This window comes from Perca flavescens, chromosome 6, assembly GCF_004354835.1.
Source record: "Perca flavescens isolate YP-PL-M2 chromosome 6, PFLA_1.0, whole genome shotgun sequence".
In the NCBI taxonomy this organism is placed as follows: domain Eukaryota; kingdom Metazoa; phylum Chordata; class Actinopteri; order Perciformes; family Percidae; genus Perca; species Perca flavescens.
Window position 1 is genome coordinate 37,493,893 of NC_041336.1, and position 18,493 is coordinate 37,512,385.

Genomic DNA, 18,493 nt, shown 5'->3' on the forward strand with positions numbered 1-18,493 from the left:
ACAAGATCCAGGTTACAAGCGGCCGAAATGGGTTTCCTCAGGAGGGTGGCTGGCGTCTCCCTTAGAGATAGGGTGAGAAGCTCAGTCATCCGTGAGGAGCTCTGAGTAGAGCCGCTGCTCCTTCGCGTCGAAAGGAGCCAGTTGAGGTGGTTCGGGCATCTGGTAAGGATGCCCCCTGGGCGCCTCCCTAGGGAGGTGTTCCAGGCACGTCCAGCTGGGAGGAGGCCTCGGGGAAGACCCAGGACTAGGTGGAGGGATTATATCTCCAACCTGGCCTGGGAACGCCTCAGGATCCCCCAGTCGGAGCTGGTTAATGTTGCTAGGGAAAGGGAAGTTTGGGGTCCCCTGCTGGAGCTGCTCCCCCCGCGACCAGATACCGGATAAGCGGACGAAGATGGATGGAAACGGACAATTTCACACATTTTGGTACAGTGGCACACATACAGCTGACAGATCAATAAAGTTTGATGCTATGGAAGGTTAGACAGCTTCACCCTGCTACAGCCACCTCACATATTTCAAGCGATTATTGCTTTTTCAGGCGACTACTTTCTTTGAACTACCAAATCCTCTGATGTATGACCCGAGTTCGTCCTGCACAGGCCTCCACGGCATCCAATATTTTCTCAGCTGGTGCGGGAGTGTAGTACTGTGAGGAATGATGCTAAACTGCTCTTAATTATGCTTCATATTAACCTGTACAAAGACTTTTCATTAAATGGCCCCTATTATACTGCTTTTTAGCATCATATTTGTACTCCTGGGGTCTACTAGAATAGGTTTACATGCTTTGATGTTCAAAAAGCTTATTATGTTTTTCATACTGCCCATTGCTGAAGCTCCTCTGCCTGAAACACTCTGAGCTCTTGGCCCGCTTTCCTGAAAAGCCCAGTCTGCTCTGATTGGTGAGCTGGCCCACTCTGCTGTGATTGGTCAACCAAATTCAAACAAGCCAATGGGCGGGCTGTGCCTGCTCAGGCAGCACCTATGGGCAGCCCATATGAAAAACTAGGCTGGCATTTTCAATCACTGACATCGCTAATTGAGGATTTTCAAACAGGAATTTGGGCGAGGCGTTTCAGACAGTTTTTTTTTTTTACTTAATACATCTATTACATAAACAAAAAACTATTTAACACACTAAAGGACAGGAAACATCCAAAACAGCATAATAGGGGCTCTTTAAAACTGCTTAAGCATGCAGAGGGACCATTCGGTATTTATGGAATGGACCACCGGAGGAAAATAGGGGAGGGTCATGTGTTTTTATTCTTTGTTGATAGGAGGGTCATCCAATTTTTTTTTGTCTAGGACGGAGGGTCACCCAACTTTCGTATTTATTAGAAGAGCAAAATTTCAAAGTGGCTTGTTTGGTGCATATTTATCCACGTAGCTCCATGTAGCTCTCTCAGTCTCGGCCCCTTTCGCTAGCAGATGGGTCCCTCCCTGTTTAGTCAGCCAGACTAACTGTATCGTAGAGACCGTGGGATTTCCCAAACTGAATAAATCCCACTCGCACACATAAACAAAAAACTGCTTTGCTAGCTCGATCGTGTTGTAACTAAGACATCTGCTGAAAAAATAATTGTACTCATTAGCATGATTGCCGTACTGTTTAGTTAAAAAACATCCAAAACACCGTATGAAAACATAGCTGACCAGACGCAAGCTTTTATTTTGAAAAGCTGAAACTCACGCCGCGGATAGCACCAGCCGGCATTCAGGAAGGCATGAGACGGGAGGTATATCCTTTCGGTCCCGGTGATTATTTGTGAAATTGTGCAAGCGACAGCCTTTTCAAGGTATTTGAGAAGGAAGGAGTGGTAGCATGCAAGCTCCCAAATTGACGCTCGTCTGAGAAATGGAGTTTTGGATAATGTTTAGCTTCATCTGAATACTAGTTTACTAGAGGAGTAACTAAATATTTGAAGTAATGCAGTAATGAAGGAAGTGTGCATTTAGTTTCCATGCTTATTGTGTTTCCACAACAATGTTGGTGAGTAAATCTACTGAAATGGCCCCCACACCATAACACAGGAGTGGGATGTATAAGATGAGAATGCAGAGGTTTAGTGATTTATGTCATGGCTGTAGAAAAACAATGGGAATCTTTACGTCTTTGCCAAGCGCAAATCAGTACAATATATTGTTGGGGAGGGTCATCCCTTTTCTCCCAATCATTTTGGAAGGTCATCTATAATGTATTGCTGATGAAGGGAGGGTCAGGTCTAAAATAAATAATGAACAGTCCCTAAGGTAACAGACAGCAGTCGTAGAAAAGAAAAAGGGCGAAGAGCTAACACAACCTCACTGAAAAATCCTATAATGAAGACAAATTTGACCTTATTTGAGGTGAGTCACAACTTGTCAATGTCCTGAAGTGACCAGGTTCCAGTGAGTCTTGGAAACAGGACTTTTTCAGTGTGTGCAACATCAAAGGGAGAGAAAGAGCATAGTGCAGCATAGTAGGCTGGCTGGCTGCAGCACCCAATATCCAAAGATGAAAGAGCTGCTGTGCTGGCCTCAGAGTGTGAGTGACCGCTGTGTGTGTGTGTGTGTGTGTGTGTGTGTGTGTGTGTGTGTGTGTGGGTGGGTGGGAGGGGGGGGGAGATGGAAGAACGTTGGAATGGACGTACGTAGTAAGAGGAAAAAGAAGGAGAAGAGGGGTGCCCGATGGGGCCACCAGGAGCTAGTCTCTGAGGGTTTTGTGAAGGTGGATGGAGCTCAGCATCGCGGTAATCTACTCCACAGGAAGCAGTGAGGGGGGAGGGGGGCTGACGGTGGGGACAGGAGACGGGTGTAAAAGTTTTAGATGACAGCTGTGGTGGGGCTACAGAAATCAATACCCTTTTAGTTTCCAACCAATATTTCTCTCCGTTGAAACAAGAGGAGAAATAAATCTAGAAAAAGACTGAGGCTCCTGTAAAATAGGGCTTACAGTATATCCAGAACACAGCATGGCAGGGAAGGACAGTTGGATATATTGGAAATATGAAAGGTGATATATCAATAAAAGACATTCTGTAGACAGTAGCCCATAAAGATACCAGACCCTGTACTTTTGTTATTATTTTACACATATAGAAAAAAACTTTTTTTAAATGTTTAGTTTATTAGCTTCTTTCGTCTCTATGTAATGATAAACATTTCAGAGAGGAAGTCTGCAGGTGCCACCTGGCTTTGACCTCGTCAGTGACACATGGTGCAATCAAAAACCGATCCATAGCTCCACCTTGTGGACCTGGTCGTGTTCTGCAATGGTTGGGGATCTAAATAACAAAAGTTAAACATTAACCACAATTAGAGCTTGGGGATATGGAGAAAATCAAATATCGCTATATTTTTGACCAAATACATCGATGCAGCGATATTGTAGGGTTGACTATTGGTGCTGACTACATTTTTGATAAATAACTACCAGTAATGTGGATATAATGACTAAGTGGGTAAATAATAGAACAGTCTGGAAAATTCAGGAAATTACATGACTTTACTATAATGGAGCCTGTAAAACCAGGAAAAGCACATATTACGTCATATTACGATATGTGATAACCAAAATGTAAGACAATATCTAGCCTTATATATTGATATAAAATGCCTATGTTGCCCAGCCCTAACCACAATATTCTCACTAAAACATAGTACTGGTGCTATGGTAGTGCTGGATTTTAGAAGATGAAACCTTGAGTAAGATCATCATAGATGTAGCAATGTGGCAACAGATATATAGGTAATCTAAACTGGTTCTACTTCCTCCATTACTAATTTTAGATCACACCCCCAGTGGAAGAGAGGAAGGAAGGAAGGAGGGAGGCAAAAGAGGTGCCAAATGAGGAAGAGACAGAGAAGGTCACAGTAGTAGCTGTGCCACCATGGTGAGTAAGTGTGTGTTTGTGTGTGTGAGTGACATGAGGAAGGTCTGGATAGGACAAAGAGGACGCGCCTGCCCACACAGATGACCAGAGAGCAAGTATGCCAGCGAGACGGTGGCTGCCAAATAATCCAACGACAGCAAGACCACCAGCCTGAAAGTCAGCCAGCTACCCATGTGCATGCATGCGTGCGCGCGCGCCCACCCACCCACACACACACACACACACACACACACACAGTCATCCAGACAGCCAGCCAATGATCCATGCATGCAAGATGTGTTACTTTTTGCTGCCAGTACCAGCAGGCCAGCAGGCAAACAGAGTGCACGAAGACACTTCAGAGCTGCCTTATCTGGCCTTTAGCTCCGTCACAGAAACACTCAACAACATGGCTGGATGGTGAAAACACTTGTACCTTGCTAATTGAAGCATGGGCAACATTGTATAACAAGTGCATCAAAGCATATGATGGATTCATACTTGGCAGTTGATACTCCTACCCCCCCCCTTTCCCTTCTACCTTCTTACAATGGAAACTGAAGGGTATTCATTTAGTAAATATGTTACACATTTTCACAAGTTTATAGCAACTACAGAAAAGAAATGTATGTCAAGTTAAACATTATGTCTAACAGCACCTGTCCAAATTTGCCCCTTCAGAAGCTGACAAACTGGATGTTTGTTTGAAGTCAATCTTTAACAGCAAAAACTCTTCCTTCAATACATTTAAGGATAGGAGAAAGACCTGCATGACCCCTGCGGTGTAGAGCTGTCAACGAATATTCTAAATTTGAATATATATTCGAATAGTTTTAAAAAAACAAATTTCGAAGGTGAAAATTAATATTCAAATTTAAAAAAAAAAGTGGAAAAAAACGCTCACGGTAGCAGAGGCTGTCTGGCTGTCTGCTTTGCTAGCGCGCCTGAAAGCCGTTACATACTGGATGCAGCCCAGCTGGCGCATACAAATTTGACATCATGAGATCTCCGTGACTATTTATACCTGCGCTGGTGGTCGCGACACTAGCTGCAGTCTTTTCCTGAACAGCGGTGGCGCTGATGAGCAAAGGCTACCGACGCTGCCCTTTCTATGGACTAGAAGAAGAAAAAGGTAAACAACGGCAGAACCGGCAGCAGCATTGCCGTCAGTGCTTCGATTTGATTCACTGAGCTACTTCGTCGGATCGAGCCTTTCATTCACCATAAAAGAACTCATCTTGACCCAGTAAGTTTACCAGAGAGACCAGTAGTCACTCTGAGAGTCCTGGCATCATGTTGTCCGCGAACTCATTCAGGCCTCCAGTTTCCGCTTTGTCGCGCGCCGCTGAAAAAAAAGAGCCGATCGCGACCTCGGCTCGGCCGGATATTGCATCATTTTGACGTCACAATGTCGCACGCAACCAGATGTTCGAATAGTTTGAATATTCTGTGTTATTTTAGAGAGAATATTCAAATGTCATTTTTGAGCAATTTTGACAGCCCTACTGCGGTGACACAGTAACATGTACACAAAGGCTCCATAAATGCTAGGCAGTGCTTAATCCAATTTAAAGTGTTAAATAGGTCAAACTATACTAAGTAAAACTCCATGGCATCTTTCCGGAGGCACAATGTGATAAATGTAATTCTGCTGGAGGCTCTTTAAAGTGAGACTATGGAACCTTTGCAGGAAAAACTAATACATTCTTCCTTTAACAAACAAAGAAATAAAACCCACTCTTACACAATTCAATACGCTCAGGGGTTTTGCTGCTTCAGTCTTACTTGGTGACGTGGTATGACCAGTAGCATCTTTAGCAAACCTAAGCTAAATATTGTGTAATTGACATTACATATTCAGATTCCTAACTTTATGGCTCAGCACATGTGCTGCTATGTCCTTACCAATCTGAATGATAACTTACTTTTTTAATTTGTGTGCTTTTCTTTTGAAAAGTTCTCCTCTTCACCATGTTAACTACTTGTTTTAGAGGGTTCATCATGTTTTTTTATGATGGAAAACTGGAGCATGCAACTGTGTGAACGCTAGCAGGGCTTCAATAAAAATGCCAAATACATACTCTATGATTTCAGTTTTGATTTAAATGAATAGCCACACAAAAAAATTCTGCAATGACAAAACATGGCTTTGATTATTTGAAAGGCTGTTGGAACATCTAATAGGCATTTGAAACATCTGCTGCTAGATCTGACTCTTTTTATATCCAAAAGTAAAAGACAAGCATCTGAAAGGAGTCTCTCTTCAGAGCACACATCTTCATCAGGGTTACACTAGCTAGTTACTGCTTGCATTGCTATTACCATACACCTCCCAGAACCATTTATTTAGATAATATCCTCATTGAGGCGTGTGTGCAGAGCACCAAAATTGGCTTGTAATTAAAAGATGCCGGGGATTCTGAAAAAAAAAAAAAAAGATGCAGAGTGAGTTATTAAGGTCCTTCCTTTGGTTTAAAAATCAAACAGCACCTGGATGCCGCTTGCTTGCTTACACACAGAAAGAGAAAGTGATAGGAGCGCACACACACAACAGAAACACATAGGAGGCGTCAACACACACACGTGCACACACACACACACACACACACACACACACACACACACACACACACACACACACACACACACACACACACACACACACACACACACACACACACACAGTTGGCACATCAAGTGAGGTAATGTTCCCTCCTGTCTGCCTTCCAAGTACACTTCCTCTGCCTGGAATAATTGCTGCCTGGCTGCTTGTCTGGGAAAGCGAGCTGCTCCGTTCATTAGTTGCCCTAAATATCAGACACGCCGTCACTTTTAAAGGCTTAATTTCACTGCAGTCACACAGCCCCTCTTTCTGGTCCTCAACCGCCGAGAGCCGCGGAGTATGCTCCTGTTCTCGCAGGCATGACCTAAATAGATAAGCGGTAAGTGAGCGGGCCCCTTTCTTTTGGCAGCTGGGGAGAAATGAACGGACCGAGATGGGAGCAGACGGAAGGGGAGCCCTTGTGGTGGGAGGGTGACTAAACCCAAGTGGAGCAGCAGTGACAGTGATGGCGATGGAGAAAGCAGTATCCATTTTCTTACAAAAGTGGCAAGACAACACTGCTGTTTCCATGGAGACCAGCAAACAGTCATATTTCTTAAGGGACCACTGGGCTTCCTGCGGTGCTCTGTGATTGGCTCATTCAGATGCTGCAGACCCAGTATCTAAGGGAGATGGCTAATACACTCTTGGCCTGGTACAGGAAGTATGTACAGTATGTATGGCTGACTGGACCTGGTCTCTTTGGACACAAACAACAGGGACAAGTGGAAAAAATGTGATGTACATTTGGCCATATATCAGAACTAATTAAGACTATCAGCTCCACACAACTCTCTCTGGATCTCTCAGTATGACTATGTTCACAAGATTGGGGCGTCCGGTGACTTTTGCACGCAGAAACTCGAGTGAAGATAATGACCTCTTCTGAAGAGTCCATCATGTTTATTTAATCCTCCGTGTCCTCCTTGGTTACAAGCAAGTGCGTGGAGGAAGGGGGGCGGTGCACGATCACAGAAGGCTTGTATCACGTGGACAGTTTTGTTGTCATTACTTACAATTCCTCATGGGGGGAGCAGAAACTACTCACTATAGCTTTAAGTACCCTGACCTGTCGCACAATATTTACTATTGCTGCCCCCTCTTAGTCAATTAGTTGACTAATTGGTCGTTTTGGTCTTAAGCCCAGTTCAGACCAAAGATTCGCGACGAGACAAAACTGTTTTAGAGCGTAGCAAGGAAATGTTGCAGTGGCCTCAACTGGCCCGTGTCCGCTCAAGCCAGCTGATGGCGTCGCCTGCAACTCAGCTGGTCAAATCTCCAGAGGCTGCTTTTAGTTTTACCTGTTTCAACCGCCAATAGTGAAGTCAGCTTGTAAAGTCAGCTTCAAACTATAGAAATAAAATGATACATGATGCGTTTTATTTCTGTTATAAACTGTAAACTGGTTGAAAAGGCAGAGTTTTAAACGAGGCTCAACGGCCGCCTGCCAGCATGGATATGTGGTCGAGTGAGCTAGAGCGTGACTGAAGAGAGCGAGCGTCGTTAGAACAAAGCAGTGAATCAGAGAAAGAAAATGCTGTTTTTGGCCAAATTATCACTAGAAATGCAACTGTAGCAAGCATCTCACTATCACTAACATTATCCACATTCATATTGATGCAACAAATGATACATCCAGCTACAAAAAAGCCTAAACGTCATAAGTTAGAACAGCAGTAAAAAGAGACGTTGCTATGGAGAGGATACACCGTCTCGTCGCATTGGTGTGAACTAGCAGGTTTCAGAACGGTGCAGAATGGGTTATAAATGAGGCAATAAATACGTAAATAATTAAATACATTTATTTATTTCAAGAGACTTTTATTTCATAAGTCCATATTTATTTATTTCAAGAGACTTTTATTTCATAAGTCCCCATTTATTTATTTCAAGAGACTTTTATTTCATAAATCCACATTTATTTATTTCCATGGACTTTTATTTCCTAATGCCACATTTATTTATTTCCCTCTCTATTTATTTCCAGTTCTTATATGCAAATCAGGGGGCGGGGCTATCTCTCACATTCAGAACAGAGCCGTGGGCAAAAAAAAGCTGGCGAAGTGAGAGTGCAATACGACCGGCAGTTCGCAGTACTTACCCAGCCCACAGTCACCTATTCTAGGGTAACTAGACCACCAACTAGCGCTGACCTGACAGAGCACCACAACAGGCAGCTTGCGGTGCTCTGTCCACTGCGGGTTGACACGACAGCTGAGGCGTTGTTAAGTGAGCTAACTACTGCTCTAATTCACATTAAACTGAACATTTCAGTTGAAAGTGAAGTGAGACAAGGTGAATGGGAATTTTTCTCGAATAGAAACGGGTATGTCTCTCTCCCCCACCTGTGCCTGCTGCGCTGTGGCCGTGTGTGTGTGTGTGTGTGTGTGTGTGTGTGTGTGTGTGTCTGAGAGACCTCCAGCTTACATTGGGTTCTCCGAGCGACGAGCTAGCAGCCCCGGCAGGCGCTAGCTGGCTGTTGCGTCACTATATGGAGCTTCTCAACTCCGAAAACTTTGAAGCAAATTGTCAATTCTGCAACGATTTTCGCAAGACTGCCTATATTCGAAATCTAAACAGTTCATTTCTCGCCTAAAATGTTCTCAGAAGTGAATTTAATGATGAATAAGATGGCGAAAATTGTTAAAATTGTCCTGTTGTTGGTCTGTCAAAGAAATCCCATTCATCTTGTTCTGAATGTGAGAGATAGCCCCGCCCCCTGATTTGCATAAAAGAACTGGAAATAAATAGAGAGGGAAATAAATAAATGTGGCATTAGGAAATAAAAGCCCACGGAAATAAATAAATGTGGATATACAAAATAAAAGTCTCTTGAAATAAATAAATGTGGACTTATGAAATAAAAGTACCATGAAATAATTAAATGTATTTAATTATTTATGTATTTATTGCCTCATTTATTTATTTCATGATGCACTTCAAAGGCATATTTATTTATTCATGTATTTATTAATTTATTTATGTATTTATTTAATTCTGAATAAAACGGCATTCCATAAAAAATGGCTGCTAGCAGCTTGGAAACTAATTAAGAACTATGAGACCGTTTTTCTATTGGGCCATTTCACACGTGCACTTTGTTGTGTAAATGCTCCAGCAATTTAACATGTCAGCGTCATGACTGAAAAGGACCACAAGCACTGTTTTCCCATAAAGGTTGCTTTAATCTGCTTCTCCCTCCATAGGCCAATGTGAATATGAAGCCCACAAGGCTAGGTCTTCTATGTTAGAGCAGCTTACCTAGCTACATGATGAAGTTTGAACAGTATTGTCCTAGATGTTTGATTTCTACTACAGCCTCTTTTAGTTATCTAGGAACAGTGCTGGACTGTAACTAAGTACATTTACTTTACTTAAGTACAAATTTAAGATACTTCACCACCGCCACTTTCTATAATATAGACTATAGAGATATTATAGACAGTTTAGATATGAAAGAGGGGAGAACGAGGGGGAATGACATGCAGCAAAGGGCCGTAGCTCAGAATTACCCCTGCGGCCGCTGCGGCAAGGACTGAGCCTCTGTACACATACAAAGAGGCTCATTCCTTGACGCAGAGGCCCAAGGTTCGACTCCAACCTGCAGCCCTTTGCTGCATGTCAATTCCCCTCTCTTTCCCCTTTCATGCCTGTCCTATACAAATAAAGGCCTAAAATGCCAAAAATCTTTTTGCTGTTCAACTTAGGGTGATTTTACTGATGTATTTATTGTGTTGTTTGTCGGTAGTACTTATGATGGCACCTTGTCACCTGGACTCCTGCATCCTCTCTGCCTCAAGAACCACAAAGGAAATAAATATTGGGCCATTGTGTCATTGACATGTGTGTAGTTGTGTGATTTAATGTCCTCCTCCTCATAATGTACTCAACTAGAGTAAACCTGAAAGCACAATGGGAAGAACACAGATGTTCTCCGGGTTAATGCACTAGAAGAAATCATTTCACTAGAAGTGCATCCACTACAGTCACAGCAATTATTGTGAAGCAACACATATGTCCTTGATTTGAACTATATGTGAAACGCAGTACACTTCCTGTCTTGGCCTTGGAAAAAAGGCAGGTTTTATTGTCTGACCTATCCTTGGAAATGATTGCATCTCTTGTCTTTCCTGCCCTTTGGAATTGGAATTGGAAATTGATTTATTTGAAACAGGGACAATGCACAAATAAACATTAAACTTGTTAAACAAGAGAATATGTCTTGGGCCAGGTTATAGCAACAATTGCTAATTTCCACCTGTAGTCCCTGGGCAGGTAAAACAAATTTAAAAAACAAAACAAATTACAATTACTTGAAAACATGACACATCATCTTGGATGTTCACCTTTAAGGTTGTATGTAGGATCTACCCAGAGCCTAGGCCGTAGTCTTCGTAAGTGGCCTGAGGTTTATACTTGCGTGTGCTGGTGTGTCTTCGTCATTCTAGCGTATCTCTTTAAGAGAATAGCAGAGCTGGTGTATGTGCGCGGGGAGTGTGTGTAGAGCGAGTGAGAGAGCGACAGGGATTAGCTAGCAACGGGGATTAGCTTCGGAGCGAGAACTGACTCTAAAGTCGTAGTGAGAGAAACAAAGTGTCTTCCCTGTTCTTTCTCACCATGGTCTGAAAGCTGGAGCAGGAAAAGTTAACCCTCTCCTTGATTTCATGTTGTTCACAGAGAAGGAGAACCAGGAAATGAGTAGGGGGGAAATTCAATGCTACCAAGCCCAGCAGACCAAGTTGTTACGGTCTGCGTTGCCGCTACTCAAAGATACATTTCTAGGGAGGTGCACGTCAGGTTAGGGTCCGTACCCACAGACATACGTACGTTCGGCGTCGATTTAACACAGGACCATAAATTGGGCTTAATTGCACCTATTGTCTTTTCTGCCTTCGACACCATAACACATCATGTTGGATGTTCACCTTTAGGCTGACAATGAACAGAGCTTTAACATCTGACAGCAGTGGTTGAAGGACATTTCACTGTATGGTGTGTGTGGCATTTGAATGCATTTGGTATATCCAGCTTTTGACACTTTTCTGTTCGCAGATGTCCTTATTTATTACAGTGAACTATCTCTGAGCAAATCAAGGAAAAGGAGGGCCCACCGTAAACAATTAAAATGTTCATAGTTTCCCCTCTTTGTTTCTGTTACCTGAATGATAAACATTACCTGAATGGTGACTTTAGGAGGAATGAGGCTATTAAAAAAGACCATTCACATCTCTTACTATATTGTTGAAATAGTTCATACAGTTCTTGCTTTTACCTTTAAATAACATGACAGCAGTTAGGATAGCATACTTTTTCTGAGTGTGTGAGATTGTGCAGATCAGAGGTGTGGTCGACATACCGTTGCCTTCTCTAAATCAGCTTCTGAGGAGGTGGGAGACAGGGGGCTGATGGGACTGAGGGAAGGGGAGCTTCCGACACTGGAGACGTACTCGGGATCAGGAACATACAGAACCTGCAAACACAATCCATGTCTGTATTTACGCAGGCACTGCCTTTGTGCAAACACGCATTGCACACCACACATCCACGCAGAAGGGAGGGATTAAAGAGAATCACACCCCCCCCACACACACACACACACACACGTTTGACAAGGCAAATGTTTGACAAGGCAAATGAGATGTAATCACGTGAATAGCCTCATGCTACTGACAGGGATTAAGAGAGAAAGGGAAAGTGACGGTTATGATGTAACGTCAACGTGTCAGAATTGGCAGTAATGGGAACGTGGGAACTGATGCTTTTCATGCAGTTAGAATACATACAGTGACTGTAGTCAGCGCATTTCTTTTCCATATTATATATATATATATATATATATATATATATATATATATATATATATATATATAGTAATTATTTATAAAACAATACAAAACAATTCCCAAAACCCAAAGATAGTTTTATTTTTACATTTGACAAGCTGGAACGAGTACAAGAGTTATAATTATTTGCTTAAAGAAATGTCGATCGACTAATGGATGAATCAACTAATTGTGCCAGCTGTATTTCTATATTGATGGAATGTGATGCATCTATGGGTTGCAATAAACATGTACTAAAGGAATAGTTTGACCTTTTGGAAAATATACTTATTCGTGCTCATGCTGAGAGTTCAATAAAAAGACCAATACCACTCTCACAGCTGCTCATTTAGTATAAAGCTATCGCCAGGACACAGTTAGCTTAGCATTACGACTGTTGACAGGGTGAAACCGCTCTGTTCAATATGTGGGGTATTTTCGATATGGGGTTTGTGGATTTTATTTTGACGCCAAGAAATACAGAGACAAAATGTCTTTTTGGATTGTCACTTTCCTCCATTGAAAAACAAATTTGGACTTTGGGTCTTTTGCTGAAGAAAAAAGATAAAAAGCCAGGGAAGCTGGCAGTGTGTTTAGCGGCCTAAAGACGGGTCGTTTGCGTCACATTGTCAGAACTAAAGCATCTTTGGGAGAATTCACACATATAATTATACCTAAAATAGGCCCTTTGCAATTAATTGCATCCTAATGGGTCGACTGGCACTGTAATTAGCAGCTGATTAAGTGGGGATACGGATGGTAGGGATGTGAACATTGAGTTAGCAAGTTCTTCTGAGAGAGTAGAAGGATAAACACATGCAACATGTGATGTTCCCAAAACAACGTCTACGTCCAATACCTCCACCTAGATTCCTACATTCACTGTGGAAAATGTTTAGTGACAACCCATTGCGAATGCATTATGGACCGTCAAAAGCAGCTACTGTGAGATTGACCGGTTTGTGAGAAGATGGCAGGTCTGAGGTTGCTGAAGGACGGGGATGAAGTGATGCGGCTGCATGTATCAGTGAAGGCGTGCACGGTGGTTCACACCTGGCCAGGCACCACTGCTCTGGAGAACAGCTTGTTCAGCTGAACCAGTTCGTTGGGTGTGGTGTCAAACTTGAGCGCAATGCTGTTCAACGTGTCCCGCGATTCCACCTGGACCACAAAACAAGAGAGAGGGGGGACACACAAAAAAATAAAAATCACACTGCTGATTTTGTTCAGGGCATTTCCACAAAAGCTGTACAGGGAAGACTTGAAGATGTGACACAGATGATGAGAGACGGAGAGGGAGAGAGAAAAAGAGAGAGAAGCGGAAAAACAAGAGCTGTGCAATTATTACTTTAATGTTTCATTTTTTTCACGTTAGATTTTGGGATGTTATGCTAATTAAAGCTGTCAGCTTTCGACCAGGAATAGATTCCCAAAGGAGGTACCGTTGCTGGTAGAATTATGAACTGACATGAATGTCAGCAACAGTCTTGTGTTATCTTGTGAACCACTCAGGTAGCTACATCTACTTGTTTTTTCCAATTTATGAATTAATTCTTGTCTTTATTGATTGCTCAATTATTTCAATTATTTAATGAATCGTTTAATGAATCATTTAGTCAAAACAAGTCTAGTTAAAAAAATAAGCACTTCATATTTTCCCACAGCCCAGCGGGTGTGTCACGCTTCATGTTTCAACCTTTCCAAGACCAAAATCTCAAGAGGAAACGTGTAAGAACTGGATCAAACTGTGTGTTGGTGTGTTCTAGCGTAAGCTGCAATCGTCAGTAGGGCTGGGTATTGTTTAAAGAATTGCAATGCAAGTACCCTTAAAGTGATACCGATACCAAACAAGTACTTTGCTTGATTGATTCAATTTTTTTTTCTACTTCATTTGATACCCATCATGTGATTGGAAGAATCTTGGCACGCTAAACTGCCAATTCAAATACACTGCGCTCAACTTCACCGCACCACAGACTGTATGGGTTGTAGCGGCTATGGCAGTGGGCCAATCACATGTCGTGTTAGATCAAACAATGCTTGCAGTAGTTGGCTGCGAGCAAAAAAAAAAATCTGGGAAAAAAAAAAATTAGGATCAAATGCAGGTATTGTTTGACTGGACAAGTTTCGATACTACTCTGTATTGTGTTATTTTGGTAGTAGTCTCGCATTGCCAGATCTTCCTCCACAGTGCCGAGGAGGAGGGTCTGGCTAGTATTCCGGGATGGGAGAAAAACGTGCTCTGGTTTATTGGCATTTCTTTAAACCAATCACAATGGTCCTGGGCGATGCTAAGCTCCGCACGGTGCCACTGCTAAATAGTCTCGGGAAGGAACTTGTTTGGTTTTCCTGTGGCACTGGAGCAACCCCGGAAGAGGAACGTCGAGGATATAGACTATTTTGGTAGATACCTTAAAAAGGTATTGAGTATTGATACCGAGCCCTAATCGTTACCATGCGTGGCTAACTAGCTTCCTACCTACAGTAGTAACCAAGCGTTACTTCCAAGGCCAAGGAGCATTTGATACTATATTACTTTGTGGGGGTAAAATACAAGTGATATAAAAAAACCTGTTCATGAGTAGCACATCCACCGTGTTATTTCCCCACTGTGTGGAAGCCCATCCTGGATGCTACTATATCAGAGTGTAGGCTAATGTTAGCAGCATTATTAGTCAAATATACTGTTTGAAAAGACAAAGTATAAATCAAACTCCTTTCTTGCTTGTTCAAGTATTCCTAAAGAACAAGTCTGAACATTTCCTAATCATACTAACCCTAGGACTAACTAGCTATACAATTTATTAAATTGAATAAAAACATATCATCCTGAACTTAATTCAGTCTACAAGCAAGCTGAAGAACAGGTAGTACTTCATGTTAGCTGAGCTTTAATGTATCATACAGGCTGCTGTTGTGGTGACATCCTGCGCTCAGCTGCTGCACCCTGCAGTTTTACACAGGTGCATTAGCCTGTCTCCACCATTTCAAATCCATACAACAGAGACGGGCTCCAGGTGTTTGAACTAGTTAAGCATCTTACATGCCCAGCGGGAGTTTCTACTTTCCAAATAAGGACGACAACCATGTCAGAAACAGCATGCGTATGTGAGAAATGTGATGTGAAATTTTTTTTTTTACCTCAGCGGAGAGAACCCCTGAGAACCAGACAGGCACAGTTGACTCCGAGCCATGTATAATTAGGACAGGATAATGGCACTGTGTGTTTTAGTTTTTTCTCTTTCAGTCACGGGACAGCCTCGGTGTGTGTGTGCATCGATCCTCCTGTGTGTGTATGTGTGTCTGTGTGCGCGCGCACAGTCCCACAAAAACACCCAGCACTGACCGCTCCAAATTCTTGACATGACAGATTGTTTTGAGGAGGATATTCATGCACCAGCAGACAGACAGAGACACAGCCCAGTAATCCACAGGTAGTTGAGTAAAGGAAAACCAAGACAGACTGGAACATTACTTACACAGGATCATTGTGTGCGAGTTAGTCACACATGACATGAGAGAATCATGGTAAGTCAACACATAACATCAAGGGCAGGGAACAGAAAATACAAAAACTCAGAAGCCATTTGCAACCAGTGAATGTTGTCACAGTTCAAATCATTAACAATGACGTGCACTAACTTGTGCTCCAAAAACAGAATGTTTTGTCTCCAGGTAGCAACTGAAAGTCAGTGTGAAGTGAAAAATTAGAAGCTATTGCCTTTTTTCACTGTAGGACAGCATTTCAACAGACAAAATCTTTAGTAAACTCAGAAACATTGATATTTAGTGTGCATTGGCTAATATTTGATTTGAAACAGAGCTCTAAGGAATTCATATTTCAAATATTTGACATACAAAGTGGACTTAATTTAGCAAGAACAAGTGTATCATCCCCAGAATCTGTGGCTCAGAGGAGAAGCCTGTTAGCTTGAGCATCTACTGATGATGGGACATAGCAGGGCTTTGGAGACAGGGGCCAAGGCTGGGGACAGGGACAACGTAGCTGTGGACTGGGTTGAGGTGAAATGAAGCCAGGTTAGGACTGAGATAGGATTGACAATGTCAGGTGACATTTTTCTATTGAACAGTTCCTACACAACACCGATTTTAAATTGTAGAGAAATCTGAATATGTAGTAGATTTCCTCTCTGTCATTGGGGAGAACACTGCTGGTGCATTCCCAGCAAGAAGAAGGAACACTAGACATTCAAACTTGTAAAAACCCTGCAGAAAACTCTTTGTATTTGAATCCGGTACAAATCTTCTTTAAATCCAATTGAGCAGAATGTTTGTCCATGCCTCTGATACTAAATATAGGTGTCATTTTAAATGATTAATGATCATGGTTTATTTAAATTGGTAAAACATCTAATTAATGGATTTAGGCAAAACACCCATCCCCAATGAGGCTTTGTCTGAATAAGCCCACTACAGGCAACCTGAGAAATAACAACAACATTGTTACAACGTCTCAGAGCACAGGTTAGACAACACTGGGTTGAGAGTGTGCTAAGTGCTAAACCAAGGCCCAGACTGCTGGCTACACTAGGTTTGGATGCCCTACCTGCTGGGGCAACACATTCATCAGCACTGAGGTCAGTTACGCTGCTGGGATACAGTCTCCATGACTCAGCAAAGTGAGACATTTTTGTGGACAACAATGAACAAGGCAGAGCAGGGATGAGTTGTGCAGTATGGGCTGGGTGGGTATGCTGTGCAGGGCTGACGGAGATAGTAGTTTCACAGTGAGCAGAAGTACACTGCAGATGATGATGGGATGGGTGGAGACTGACCACTCTAGGCAGGTAACTGGTTGCAAATGGATGTTACCAGATTAAACTGAGGTGAGGACCAAATGCAAACGTTTAGACTTCCACTGACAATCATACTACGTTGACTAAAAACTAAATAACTTGTATTATCATGGATTGCAACCAAGAGGCCTCCTCACTTGATTTATTGCCTAAGTAAACATTTTCCTAACAAGTTTAGGGCCTCAGGCGCTAGTTTCACGTCTTCTTCAATACAGCATGTTGTTAACAGTGTTTCCTCTATGTTGATTTTGTATGGGGTGGGTGGTGGGGGTGTTGTTGTTCGGACAGACCTGCCCCCACTGCTAAGGAAAATCCTAAAGGAAACACTGTGTTCATTTTGTAAATTATGGTCCCATTTATTTTAAAATGGACGATAAAGCAGGGGATGCTTAGTTTAGGGCATGGCTACGCGCCGACCTGTCAATCAGGACAGAGGCTTAGCAATGCTAACCCCTGCACTGTGTGTTTACACTTCATCAAAGTTAACTGAAAAAGTTTTGGTCGCCTAAAAATGTTTTGTTCAGCATTCTGCCAACAAAGCTGGCTAGCTAGCGCTAGCTGGTAACTTAAGGGTTAGGGTTGGCTCTTCTGAAAACGCTTTTGAGGCGCAGCTGTTTTTTATGCCTTGATTGAGTCAGGTTGCTAGGATACTGAATATCCGCGGAAGTAGTTTTTCTGGTATTTGTCCCCACCTATTAAGTGACAGTGACGACCGCAGCAGTCTTTTACCCAAAGTTGAACATTTCTCAACTCTCAGCGACGAGAAAAAAATTCCAAACGTGCAGGGCTCAGCGCAGAACAGACGCTCAGTGCCTCGCCATGCTGCTGGTGATTGTATAGTATAAATATGCGACAAAGCATTAACTTACGTAGGCCTCAGTTAGTGTAGCAAATGACAAGGAAAAAATGCCAATGCTTCACACAGACTGCCTTTTAATCCAGATGTCTATTTTTGCCCTGTTCACAGACAGATCTCCTTGAAGGGTCAAAGTGGAGAGACACAATAACAGCAGTTTGTTGAGATGATTAAATTGTCCTGCTAGATCAAATGTTAATTTGATCAGTTCCTAGAAACAAATCAAATTAGAAGGCATCCTTCATATTTCAAAATGCTATTTGATACCCTTATAGCTTCACTGCTTGTTCATCAGGCCAGATTTAACTTAATAATTTGATCAAAGTTAAGATTAAATTAAATGGAGGTTGCAGAGCAACCAGGGCAGTGAAGACAAGGACAAAGCTCATGGCTGTCAGGTTTAGAAATGAACGGTAGGGGTGGGCGATATGGACAAAAAATTATATCTCGATATTTTTTTCAGATTTTGACGATAACGATAATTAGATGATATCCTTTAAAAATGTGTTTTTAAAAGTTTGAGTTACTTAATCACTGAT

The 18,493-nt window shown here is 42.3% G+C and overlaps 1 protein-coding gene across 6 annotated transcripts in view; it reads right to left on the reverse strand.

The window, feature by feature from the left end:
* oxr1a (oxidation resistance 1a) overlaps window positions 1-18,493 on the reverse strand; it is a 263,359-nt gene that overhangs the window by 32,952 nt on the left and 211,914 nt on the right. For all 6 annotated transcript variants that reach the window (XM_028581694.1, XM_028581695.1, XM_028581696.1 and 3 more), the window contains 2 exons: window positions 13,335-13,442; window positions 11,816-11,929 (listed from right to left, as the gene is read on the reverse strand). In XM_028581694.1, the coding sequence (XP_028437495.1) occupies window positions 11,816-11,929; window positions 13,335-13,442 (222 nt within the window). The remainder of the gene's footprint in view (window positions 1-11,815; window positions 11,930-13,334; window positions 13,443-18,493) is intronic.